The 13,010-nt window shown below is 39.5% G+C and overlaps 1 protein-coding gene across 5 annotated transcripts in view; it reads right to left on the bottom strand.

The window, feature by feature from the left end:
• The window catches only part of odr4 (odr-4 GPCR localization factor homolog), an 89,463-nt gene that overhangs the window by 61,964 nt on the left and 14,489 nt on the right, over nt 1-13,010 (bottom strand). For 3 of the 5 annotated variants that reach the window (XM_073063266.1, XM_073063267.1, XM_073063265.1), the window contains 3 exons: nt 9,496-9,650; nt 4,111-4,242; nt 649-747 (listed from right to left, as the gene is read on the bottom strand). In XM_073063266.1, the coding sequence (XP_072919367.1) occupies nt 649-747; nt 4,111-4,242; nt 9,496-9,594 (330 nt within the window). In that variant the 5' untranslated portion in view covers nt 9,595-9,650. The remainder of the gene's footprint in view (nt 1-648; nt 748-4,110; nt 4,243-9,495; nt 9,651-13,010) is intronic. The other 2 variants (XM_073063268.1, XM_073063269.1) reach the window with 2 other exon arrangements.

Raw genomic sequence — 13,010 nt, 5'->3', positions numbered from 1 at the left:
ATTTTATTTTGCACAAGTGAATCGGACATTCAAATAAAACACATCTACATTACTTACATATGGTTTACTGCTGGATAGAAAGTTATTGACTTGTGTGCCAGTTTCTATCTTAGATCTGATCTCTGAACAGGTACTTCGTTCCCAGCAGAATTTAATACTTTCTTTCAGTAACATTGATGACATTGAATCTAAATTGCACACTGTTAACCATGGTATTTTTGCAAAGTGATTTTGCTTCATAATCACATTGCAAAATATAACTGAACTTATAACTTATTCTTGTTAGACTAACCTAAAAACTATTAAAAAAAACTACTAACTCTGAAATACCTTGTTATTGTCAACTTAAATCTGTAGAGAATGTAGTGAAGTTTTAACTTAGGCTACTTCAATTTGTATTTTCCATCAATCATCTGATGTTAAGCATTTTACACTACAGTTGATGGATTATCTTGCCTGTCAGAAAATCAACATACTTGGAAAGACTGAAACTTGATAATCCCTGTTGAGGATAAGGTCTCTGCAGTATTCAGAAGATATTAAAAAGATTTTTTATAATGATATTTTCTGACAGACAAAGCTGTAGTGAAATCTAAGCTACCTTTCCTATATTCCATATGCACGCACATGAAGATAGCTTATACTCACTTTCTGAAAAATATCCTGAGCTGCTTCTTTTGTCATTTTTGGTGGTCTGATAAGAAATACCCCAAGTACCAATATTCCACCTGGTAACATCCTGGCAACCTGTAATGTATGAGAAACAAGACATTCTGCAGATGCTAGAAATCTGAGCAATACTTACAAAATGCTGGAGAAATTCCACTGATCAGGCAGCATCTATGGAGAGAAGCGAACAGTCGATGTTTCAGGCCTGAAAAGCTACCTATTCATTTCCCCTCATAGATGCTGCCTGACCTGCTGAGTTACTCCATCATTTTGTGTGTATGAGAAAAGATGAATAATGTTAACATTATCGTCTCACTGTAGCAAGAACAATACCTCTCTCTCTCTCATTAGTGAGAGAAAGAGTAAAGTAAATAAATGGATACATGGACACAAATAGAGTTAGCAATATGCTATTTAAAACTGCTAAGGAATAGACCATAGTATTCAAATAATGATGTGGAATGCAGTAATAAGTTATATATCAAACTCAAGATTTGCATTTGACTGAAAATTCATGCTAATTGTTTGCATGTTACTTGGGTGGTGCTTTAATGTTAAAGGAATCCTTTTGCTATACAACTTGTATTGTTCATGACAGCAATAGATTTTTTAAAACCACTGTTTTGCAATCAAGACACACAGTTTCCATTAGTTTGAATGCATTCTGAAAATTCAGTCTGAACTGCTAATGCTCATAAATTGAAAATAAAATTTGTAATTGAGGAAGCTTACATTCATAATGGCATCATCCATATTAGCTATTAACTGGTCTTTTAAAAAAATTAACTAATGTTTTAACTAGATCCAAGACACTCTTGAAAATTATAACTTAGATTGATAATAATATTGACCATAGATAAATTTGGATTACTCAGTGCCTGGTTTCTCCAAATGTAACACTTCAATTCAGTCAGCTGTACTGATGAAAGAGTTTAGTAGTTATTGCTTAAATATTTTTATAAAATGATGGAGAAAACACCATCTGACAAACTTTACAGACCTTCATACTAATACAATTTTAAAGAGTTTGGACTTGTCAGTGAGACCAGTGTGGTTCTGCTATAGTTGTGTGCAACAAGAAAGGCAAGTACAGGTTTCCCCCGCTATTCGAAGGTAGAGCGTTCCTATGAAATGGTTCGTAAGCTGGAATGTCGTAAAGTGAAGAAGCAATTGCCATTTATTTATATAGGAAAAATTTGTGAGCGTTCGCAGACCCAAAAAATAACCCACCAAATCATGCCAAATAACACATAAAACCTAAAATAACAGTAACATATAGTAAAAGCAGGAATGATCTGATAAATACACAGCCCTATATAATGTAGGAATACTTTTCTGCAATTATTGCAGCACTGTCCACTGCAGCGAAAATCTCACGCAAATGCTCTCGTCAGAAACACACAGCGCAAGTGCTCCCGGCAGAGGCACTCTTTCCAGTAACCTTTAAGATATGAAGCTACCAAATAATACATAAAAATACACAGCCTATATAAAGTAGAAATAATGTACACCCAGTGTAGTTTCACTTACGGGAATCAAGAAGACAGTGAGCACACTGATGATAGTGTGTTAGGCTGAGTCAGAGGTTGGGGTAGTGGGAAGTAGAGGAGACTGGGGTATCATCTCATCGTCGTCTGTTTCCATCAGGGCAGGCAGATCACCTTCTTCTATGTCTGCCTGCCTCAATGTCGAAGGTTGAGTTTCGTTGTCTGTTGTGGAAGGCTTGAAAAAGGACAGTATGCTTGACTGCTTAGCCTTGCGCATCTTTCTATCATACAGTTCTTTGTAAGCACTCAAACCATCCTGCAAATATGCCCTAAGCCTACATACTCTTTCAAAATTAAAGTCATACTTTTCTGCAATCATTGCAGCGTTGTCAATCGCAGCGAAAATCTCACCCAATTGCTCCCTGTTCAGTTCCTGGACATCTTCACTTTTGGGCCGTTCGCTACTGCGTTCGGCTTCAATTGTTATCCTTTCCTCTTCATCAACTCTTCATCTGTCAGTTCTTAGTCATGGGATGCCAAAACCTCTTCAACATCATCTTCATCAACTTCCACAAACCCTTGACCAAAATCACTATGTCCTTACTTTGTTCATCACGATCGAAACACTTAATTATGTCTAGTTTTACACTAAGTGTAACACCCTTACGTGCTCTTTTAGGCTTTTCCGATACCTTAGAACTCATCTTGCTAATGGATGCACAAAATAGATCGACATAAAGCACAGATGTTCACAGGCACATATTTAAGCAATGCCGGCTAGAATGCAGTTCCGGGGGAGAAACTTGGCTGCTCGGCGCTTGCTGCCTTTTTTCGTAACAGTGAAAACACCTTCTGTTAGCGAAAACAAGTAACTAATGTAGGTCTTTCGTAACAGCGAGTTGACATTAAAGCGAACGTTCGAAAAACGGGGGACACCTGTACTGAATTTATGCAATTGCAACTGCTCCTGATTTTCAGGCAGCAATTTTACAACAAGAATTCCTGAAAAACTGATTAAAGTATATGCCAACAAGCAGAAGAGATCATAAATTAAGAGTAGCATGGCCAATCACAGTCCCAGAAAATGAATAATGGTTAGAAGTTTTAACTGCAAAGTAAAAATGATGGTGATCTTAACTTTAAGGCAAAGTTGAAGAATGAAAGATATGACAGAAACTAGCCAGATACCCATATCCTGCTTTAAAAATTGCAAGAGTCTTATTTTTTAAAACTACTCACATCTAATTAAACACAATTTTTCTTTAGTTTTAGAGATGGAATTTGCAACCATATTATCAGCCTCTGAAATCAATTGCTATCCTTCATCTGCCTTATAGCAGTTGTGGATCAGTTATTCTCTAAGCTCCATGCTCTCATTTTTCCTGATATTTTTTATTTTTCCAGTCTACAGTCCATTAGAGGCTATTCAACACAAATTTTACATCAGAGGAATAATGGTTCGCTGACTCACATCCCACTTCCTAGGTCCAACACTATGCTGCCATCCTAATGCAGTGTTTGTTCTCAATCATAAGATTTAGAAAGTCTAGGTTTCAACAGATGCACTCTCTTTTCCTCTATTCTAGATATTTACCTCCAACTGGCTCTTCTTACATCTTTACTGTATGTGCTCAGCTGATTTTCATTACACTATGAAGATATCTCCCACTCAAAACTCTCTTCCAATCCTCTTACACCTCACACCGCTTTATCTTTCTTCGTAGTTTCTTTCCCATCAGTTATTCCTTTTCCCAATTCTCAGCTGCTTTCCTTCCACTCCCTCCCATTTACTCATCACAAACTGATCATCAATCCATCTTGCCCTGATCGATCTAAGATATACCCTATTGTGTGGATCAACTGTGTAATGTCATTGGATATAAATAATATTAAATAGAAATGCAAGAACCTTTTACTCACTCTAAATAAAAACCTGTTTTATTATGAGACTGACCTGCCGAGCATGCTCAGATACCCACTCTATGTCACTTGCATGCAACTCATTTGGATTATCTGGTAGAAACTCGCCTTGATCTTTAGCTGGGGTTTGAGCACCAAACATTATATATGTTTTTGCTGGGGTAATCTGAAAACGAAATGATGAAAAATCAGATCACACTGTTTCACAAAAACTACCAAAGCATTGTGAAATTTCCTTCACACATTTTTTGTTGTTCCATTATTTACAATCTGACCATCACTGACAATTACCCATTGATTTACAACTGAAAGCAAAGATTCGGGAAATTCCCATGCATTTAGCCATGACATGAAGATAATAGTAGCTCCAATGTGTTTGTAGCTCTCATTAGAAATATGTACGGAGTGTTTGTGGTGGATCAGTGGATGTACCGTTCTTCCCTGATGCATGTGCATAATTTGTAAGTTTTCACAAAATTACAGAAGGCTAAAAGGTATATAAATACATAATGTCAAGTTATGAAAAGAAACCACAAGTATTGTAATCCTTTCTAATTAGTTTTGCCTTTCCACGTATACAAACTTTTATTGGCCAATGTCATAGTCTCAATGAAAAGTACAGCACATAAACGGGCCCTTCAGACCATAAGGTCCATGCAGAACCATTTAAACTGCCTACTCCCATCGAACTGCATTGGGACCATAGCCCTTCATACCCCTACCATCCATGTACCTATCCAAATTTCTCTGAAATGTTGACATCGAGCTTGCATGCACCACTTGTACTGGCAGCTCATTCTACACTCTCACAACCCTCTGAGTGAAGAAGTTTCCTTTCATATTCCCCTTAAACATTTCACCATTCACCCTTAACCCATAACATCTGCTGTAGTCCCACTCAACCTCAGTGGAAAAAGCCTGCTTGCATTTACTTTATCTACAAACGTTTGTATACCCCTCATGATTATGTAGATAGATAGATAGATAGATAGATAGATAGATAGATACTTTATTCATCCCCATGGGGAAATTCAACTTTTTTTCCAATGTCCCATACACTTGTTGTAGCAGAACTAATTACATACAATACTTAACTCAGTAAAAAAAAAATATGATATGCATCTAAATCACCATCTCAAAAAGCATTAATAATAGCTTTTAAAAAGTTCTTAAGTCCTGGCGGTAGAATTGTAAAGCCTAATGGCATTGGGGAGTATTGACCTCTTCATCCTGTCTGAGGAGCATTGCATCGATAGTAACCTGTCGCTGAAACTGCTTCTCTGTCTCTGGATGGTGCTATGTAGAGGATGTTCAGAGTTATCCATAATTGACCGTAGCCTACTCAGCGCCCTTCGCTCAGCTACCGATGTTAAACTCTCCAGTACTTTGCCCACGACAGAGCCCGCCTTCCTTACCAGCTTATTAAGACGTGTATACCTCTATCAAATCTCCCCTCAAACTTCTAGGCTCCAAGGAATAAAGTCCTAACCTGTTCAATCTTTCCATGTAACTCAAGTCCTCCAGACCCATACTTGTAAATTTTCACTGTAATCTTTCAACCTCATTTACATCTTTACTGTAGGTAGGTGACCAAAGCTGCACACAATACTCCAAGTTAGGCCTCACCAATGTCTTATACAACTTCAACATAACATTCCATCTCCTGTACTCAATACTTTGATTTATGAAATTCAATGTGCCAAAAACTTCCCTTATGATCCTATCTACCAGTGATGTCACTTTCAACAGATTGTGGCCTGAAATTCCCAGATCCCTTTGTTCTACCACACTCCTCAGTGCCGTATTGTTCATTGTGTAAGACCTACCCTGGATGGACCAAAATGTAACACCTAGCATTTGTCTGCATTAAATTCCATATGCCATTTCTCAGCCCATTTTTCCAGCTAGTCCAGATCCCACTGTAAGCCATGATAGCCTTCCTCACTGACAACTACACCCCTAATTTTGGTGTTATCCACAAATTTGCTTATCCAGTTAACTGCATTATCATCTAGATCCACTGATGTACATAGCTGACAAACAACAATGAACCCAGCATTGATCCCTGGCACCCCACTGGTCACAAGCCTCCAGTCAGAGGCAACCATCTACTACTACTCTCCGGCTTCTCCCACAAAGCTGATGTCTAATCTAAATTACTACTTCATCTTGAATGCTGAGAGACTGAATCTTCTTGACCAACCTTCTATACGGGACCTTGTCAAATGTCTTATTAAAGTTGATGTAGACAACATCTACTGCCCTATCTTCATCAACGTTCCCGGTAACTTCCTCCATTACCTCCTCATAAGACTGGTTAGACCTGTCCTGAATGACCTGTTGCCTGCCCTTAACCAGTCTATGTATATCCAAATGTTTATATATCCGATCCCTCAGAATACCTTCCAATAAGTTTCTGATCACTAATGTCAGACTCACCGCCCTATAATTTCCTGATTTATTTTTAGAGCTTTTCTTGAACAGCAGTACAAAACTGGCTATCCTCCAATCCTCTGGTACCCCTCCTGTCACTAAGGATTATTCACATATCTCTGCTAGGGCCCCGACATTTCTGCACTTGCTTCTTGTAGGGTCCAAGAGGACACCTTATCAGGCCCTGGGGAGTTATCCACCCTAATTTGCCTCAAGACAGCAAATACCTCCTTCTGTAATCTGTATAGGGTTCACAAAGTTGATGTCGCTTTGCCTCACTTCTATAGACTCTGTGTCGTTATCCTGAGTAAATACAGATGCAAAAAATTTATTTAAGATCTTCCCCCATCTCTTTTGGTTCCACACAGGGATTACTGTTCTGACCTTTCAGAGGACCAGTTTTGTTCCCTGCAATTTTTTTGCTCTTAACATATCTGTAGAATTCTTTAGGATTTTCCTACACCTTGTCTCCTATACCATGCCTTCTTTTAGCCCTCCTGATTTCCTTCTTAAGTGCTCTCTTGCATTTCTTATACTCTATAAGCACTTCAATTGTTCCTACCTGCCTATACCAGCTATGCATCTCTTTATTTTAACTTTAGCAGGGGCTCAATATCTCCTCAAAACCAAAGTTTCCTACATTTGTAATCTTTACCTTTTATTCTGACAGGCACATTACAAGCTTTGTACTCTCAAAATTTTACTTTTGAAGGCCTCCCACTTACCAAGTACACTTTTGCCAGAAAATAGACTGTCCCAATCCACACTTGTTTAGCTTCTGCTATCATTGAAATTGGCATTTTTCACAGACCAGACCAATCTTTACTTTCAAACAAATAACATTGTGATCACTACATGCAAAGTGTTCCCCTACACAAACTACTGTCACCTGCCCTGTCTCCTTCTCTAATAGCAGATTAAGTATTGTGTATTTCGCACTGGAATTTCTACATACTGATTGAGGAAACTTACCTGAACATGTCCGACAAACTCTATCCCTTTTGCAGTATGGAGTCCCAGTCAATATGTGGAAAGTTAAAACCACCTACTATAAGACCTCATGCTTCAGTCCGTGATTTCTATGCAAAGTTACTCCTCCCAATGCACTGGACTGCTGTGTGGTCTGTAAAATGGCCCCATTAGTGTCGTTATACCTTTCTTATTTCTCAGTTCCACACAAAACACCTCACTAGATGAGTTCTCCAGTCTGTCCTGACGGAGCATTGTGGTGACATTTTCCAACTAGCAACACCACCCCTGGAAGAGCCTTCATCAGGACCAGAAGGAAAGATCTCAGCACAAAATGATAACTGATAACAGTTTTCCATAGATGCTGCCTGGCCTGCTTAGATCCTCCAGCATTTTGCGTGTGCTCCTCTAGTTTAAACTCTCCCGTGCAGTAGTAATAAACCTCCCCACTGAGATATCAGTCTCCTTCTAGTTCAAGTGCAACTAGTCACTTCTGTACAGGTCCCAACTTCCCTGGAAGAGCGCCCAATGATCCAAAAATCTTATGCAGCCCCTCCTACACCCATACCTCAGCCACTTGTTAAACTGCACAATCTTCCTACTTCTGGCCTCACTAGCACATGGCACTATTAGCAATCCTGAGATCACAACCCTGGAGGTCCTGCCCTTTAACTTAGCACTCACTTTGAACTCACTTTGCAACACCTCATCATTCTTCCTACCTACGTTATTGGTACCTATGTGGGCCACGTCCTCTGCCTGTTCACACTCTGACTTAAGAATGCTGAGGACTTAATCAGAGATGTCCCGGACCCTGGCACCTGGGAGGCAATATACCATCCAGGAATCTCATTCTCATACACAGAACCTCCTTTCTGTTTCCCTAACAAATCCTCTATCACCACAGCTCATCTCTTCTCCCCTACGTCCTTAGTAGCACCTCAATATCCCCAAGCTATCTTTGTCCAGTCCAATGATGGCGCTCTGCTTGCCCATCTTACTTCAATTTGTTCTTGCCAATCAATCCCAAACACTGATTGGCCAGTCCTCAAAGCTCCAAACTGCCATGAGTTACTAATTTTTCTACTCAACTGGCGAAACTAAATGAAGTACATCTTCTCAGGCTTCCGATATTTCCGATTAGTCACTGCTCAAATTGTAAGAATGTTACTTTCAAAGTATATCACCTCTGACTGTGTTACATGTGGTTCGTGGCCAGTTAGTTTAATCAATTCTACTACCAAACTTGTGGACCAACATCACATGGTCAATCTGACCAATCCTCTTTATTCACTTGTATAACATCTGATAGCTATGAATTGCTTATATGCTGAATTTTCACAGCATGATTAGACTTGTATGGTGAATTGTAAACTGAGAAATATCTGACAATTATAGTTTAAGTAGGTTGAAACTCATTGTGATTTACCCCTTTGATGTATGTTTGCACCTATTCGATCCTCGTAGAAGTTTCAATATGTTCAGTTCTGACATTCTAGAAACCCTTGTACATGTTACTTTCAAACACTTTGATTACCAAAATTGAATACAATTTAAAAATAATCCAAAAATGCCAACTGAAAAACTCAACTTTATTTTCATTCAGTCAAATTCTCAAGTTTGAAATGCAGATGTTCAGAAACATGTTCATGCACTTAAAATAGTGCTTGTGAATCCTTTCTCTTAAGGCCAGGGAAACTGTTGTCTGGTATCCATGACATTCATATTCTATGCACTCATATTTTCATCATGAAGGATTACTGAAAATTTAGCACAAAATGTTCAAATGTTCAATTATGTTAATAAGACAATGAATGTGTGACTATGTTACCAGTAATTTAATGAGGTTAATGGGATTGCTCTGAGAGCCAGAATTGACTAATAGACCAAATAGCCTCATCTAATATTAAAATAAAAAATATGTAAGCTCATCTTTATCTATTTTTAAGGAATTCTAGTTTTAAAGCTATTTAATCATTTTTAACATGCAAACAGCATATTGTTGTTCAGCACTTACCTGCCCTAGCAAAATGCCAGTGGTCCCATATCGTCCTTCTGCCTTCAGCTTTTTAAGATACTTCTCACTGTATTCGCCAATGATATAAGATCTTCCCATGATGAAACGCCCCTGGTGAACTGATCCAAGTCGCACACAAAGGAGCCTTCACTCTTCTTTTAGATAAACAAATAATAGTTAGAATACCAAATTGTAACTATAGAAAATTAAGAAATTAAACTCAGAACAACAATCATTATTAACAATTTGTTTTCACAGTATTACAACTTTCCTTTAATAGGCAAAACTTGTCCTATTGTTATTTCTATTTTCCAGCATCTGCAGTATTTACCTTTTGTACCATCACTTGCTCTGTTAGGCTGGGCATCAACTTTAGAAGTTTTCAAACTTTTTTCCAAACTTTCCCAAGGTGTTGTTTCTTCCAATTTTTGTAGTTTTACTAAACACACAATTCTCTGATATCCCTTCTTGCCCCCAATTCTGACCTGGAATCCAGGTATTAATTGCAACCATAATTTCAACTGCCAAGGCAGAAAAATGCAGAATTTCCTACCCAGATCATTACTCACCTTTCTGTTCATTTCTTCTCCTTTGCCTATCAAACTTATTTCTTTGATGAAATTTTTGATGAACTACTCTAATTAAAGTTAAAGTAAAATTTATTATCAGAGTACTTATATGTCACCACATAAAACTCTGAGATTTCTTTTCTGTGGGCTTACTTAGCAAATCTACAGAACAGTAACTGCAAACAAGATCTGTAAACTGTAAGCATCAGGAACTGTAAACAAACTGCAAATGCATACATAAATAAATAGCAATAAATAATGAGCATAATATAAGAGACCTTAAATGAATGTAGCTATCCCCTTTTATTCAAGAGCCTGAAGGTTGAACCTGGTGGAGCGAGTCCTAAGGCACCCGTACCTGCTACCTGATGGCAGCAGCAAGAAAAGAGCATGGCCTGGGTGGTGAGGATCTTTGATGATGGATGCTGCTTTGTGGGTGTGTAAGGTTTTACTCGTGATGTACTGAACACAGAACATAGAAACTTAGAGCACATTACAGGCCTTTCGGCCCACAATGTTGTGCCAACAACGTAACCTACTCTAGAAACTGCCTAGAATTTCCCCAAAGCATTGCCCCCTATTTTTCTAAGCTCCATGTACCTATCCAAGAGGCTCTTAAAAGACCCTATTGTATCCACTTTGACCACCACTGCTGCCACTGCATTCCACACACCCACCACTCTCTGTGTGAAAAACTTAACTTCTGAAATCCCCTTGATACCAATTTCCAAGCACCTTAAAACTATGCCCCCTCGTGTAGCCATTTCAGTCCTGGGGAAAGAGCCTCTGGCTGTCCCACATGATCAATGCCGCTTATCATCTTAAACACCTCTATCAGGTCACCTCTCATCCCCTGTCACTCCAAGGAGAAAGGGCCAAGTACACTCAACCCATTTTCATAAGGTATGCCCTTCAAACCAGGCAACATCCTTGTAAATCTCCTCTGTACTCTCTCTACAGCATCCACATCCTTCCTGTAGCGAGGTGACCAGAACTAACACAGTACCAAGAGGGGTCTGACCAAGGTCTTGTATAGCTGTAACATTACCTCACGGATCTTGAACTCAGTCCTGTGGTTGACGAATGCCAAAAAATTATGCTCCTTCTCGACAACACTGTCAAACTGCGCAGCAGCTTTGAGTGTCCTATCGGCACGTACCCCAAAATCTCTCAGAACCTCCACACTGCCAAGAGTCCTACCAATTATATTATATTTTGCCTTCAAATTGAACCTACCAAAATGAACCACTTCACACTTATCTGGGTTTCCAAGTCAGGATGGTGAATGACTTGGAGGGGGATTTCCAAGTGGTGATGTTCCCAGGTATCTGCTGTTCTCACTCTTCTAGATGATAGTGGTCGTGAGACTGGAAGGCGTTGTCTTAGGAACTTTGGTGTGTTGTTGCAGTGCATCTTGTAGATAGTATACACTGCTGCAACAGTTCATCGATGGTGGAAGGGGTACCAATTGAATGGGCTGATTTGTACTGGAAGGTGTCAAGCTTCTTGGGTGTTGACGGAGCTGCACTCATCTAGTGAGTGGTGAGTATTCCATTACACTCCTGCAGGATTCCTAGCCTTTGACCTGCTCTGGTAGCCACAGTGCTTATATGGCTAGACCTGTTCAGTTTCCTGTCAGTGGTAACACCCAGGATGTTGGTAGCAGGGAATTCAGTGATGGTGATGCCACTGATGATGAATGATGGATAGAGCCTCTCTTACTGGAGATGGTCATTGCCTAGCACTTGCATGGCTCAAATGTTACTTGCCATTTGTCAGCCCAAGCCGGGATATCATCCAGGCTTTGCTGCATTTGGGTATAAACTGCTTCACTATTTGACGAGTCACAAATGGTGCAGAACATTGAGCAGCCATCTGCAAACATTCTCACTTCTGACTTATGACAGAAGGAAGGTCATTGATGAAGCAGCTGAAAATGTTGGTCAGAGGACACTTCCCTGAGGAACTCCTGCAGTGATGTCCTGAGGACGAGATGATTGACTTCAACCATCACAACCATCTTCTTTTGTGTCAGGCACCTTGATGCCATACGCAGTCAAATGCTGCTTGTTGTCGAGGGCTATCACTCTCACCTCACCTCTGGTATTTAGCTCACTGGTCCATGTTTGGACCAAAGAGGTGATGAGGTCAGGAGCTGAGTGGCCTTGATGGAACCCAAACTGGGCATCCGTAGTTAGGTTATTGCCAAGTAGGTGCTGCATGGTAACACTGTTGATGACCCCTTCCATTACTTAGCTGACGGGGCAGTAACTGGCTGGTTTTGGACATCCTGTGTCTTGTGTACAGGACGTATGTGGACAATTTTCCACATTCCTGAGTAGATGCCGGTGTTGTAGCTATACTGGAACAGCTTGGCTAGTAGTGCAGCAAGTTCTGGAGTACAAGTCTGGACCGATAACCTTTGCAGTATCCAGTGCTTTCAGCTGTTTCTTGATACCATGTGGATAGAATCAGATGGGCTGCATATTGACACCTGGGATGCTGGGGACTTCTGGAGGAGGTTAAGCTGGAGCATCTACTCAGCATTTCTGACGGATTCCGGATTTCGTTGTTTATCCAGGGCTTCTGATTTCGCAGTTCAGTTTCTAATTCCATAAACGTTCTGATAAAAAGTGATGGAAACATTATCATACAACATAGATTGTTGCATCAAGGAGACAAAATGGAATCTGCCTCCCCCACTTATCTAGGAATGCAAATTTAGTGTAAAATAAATGACTTGGCATTGTCAATTGCAGAAGCAAAATGAAGGAAAGAACTGAACTTTAAGAGTATGTTTTAAATTAGTATGTACAGATAACAAATATGTTTTCTCTATTGCTCTACAGAAATTCTTCATTTAAAAATGCTGTTTGATTTGTGGTTTTTGCAGATTCTTGTGATACAAGATTACTAGCTCATATCACTACTTCTGCTCTACTCTCT

The sequence above is a fragment of the Hemitrygon akajei genome, chromosome 12 (genome assembly GCF_048418815.1).
Source record: "Hemitrygon akajei chromosome 12, sHemAka1.3, whole genome shotgun sequence".
Classification (NCBI taxonomy): Eukaryota; Metazoa; Chordata; class Chondrichthyes; order Myliobatiformes; family Dasyatidae; genus Hemitrygon; species Hemitrygon akajei.
This window is presented reverse-complemented; position numbering and strand designations above follow the sequence as displayed.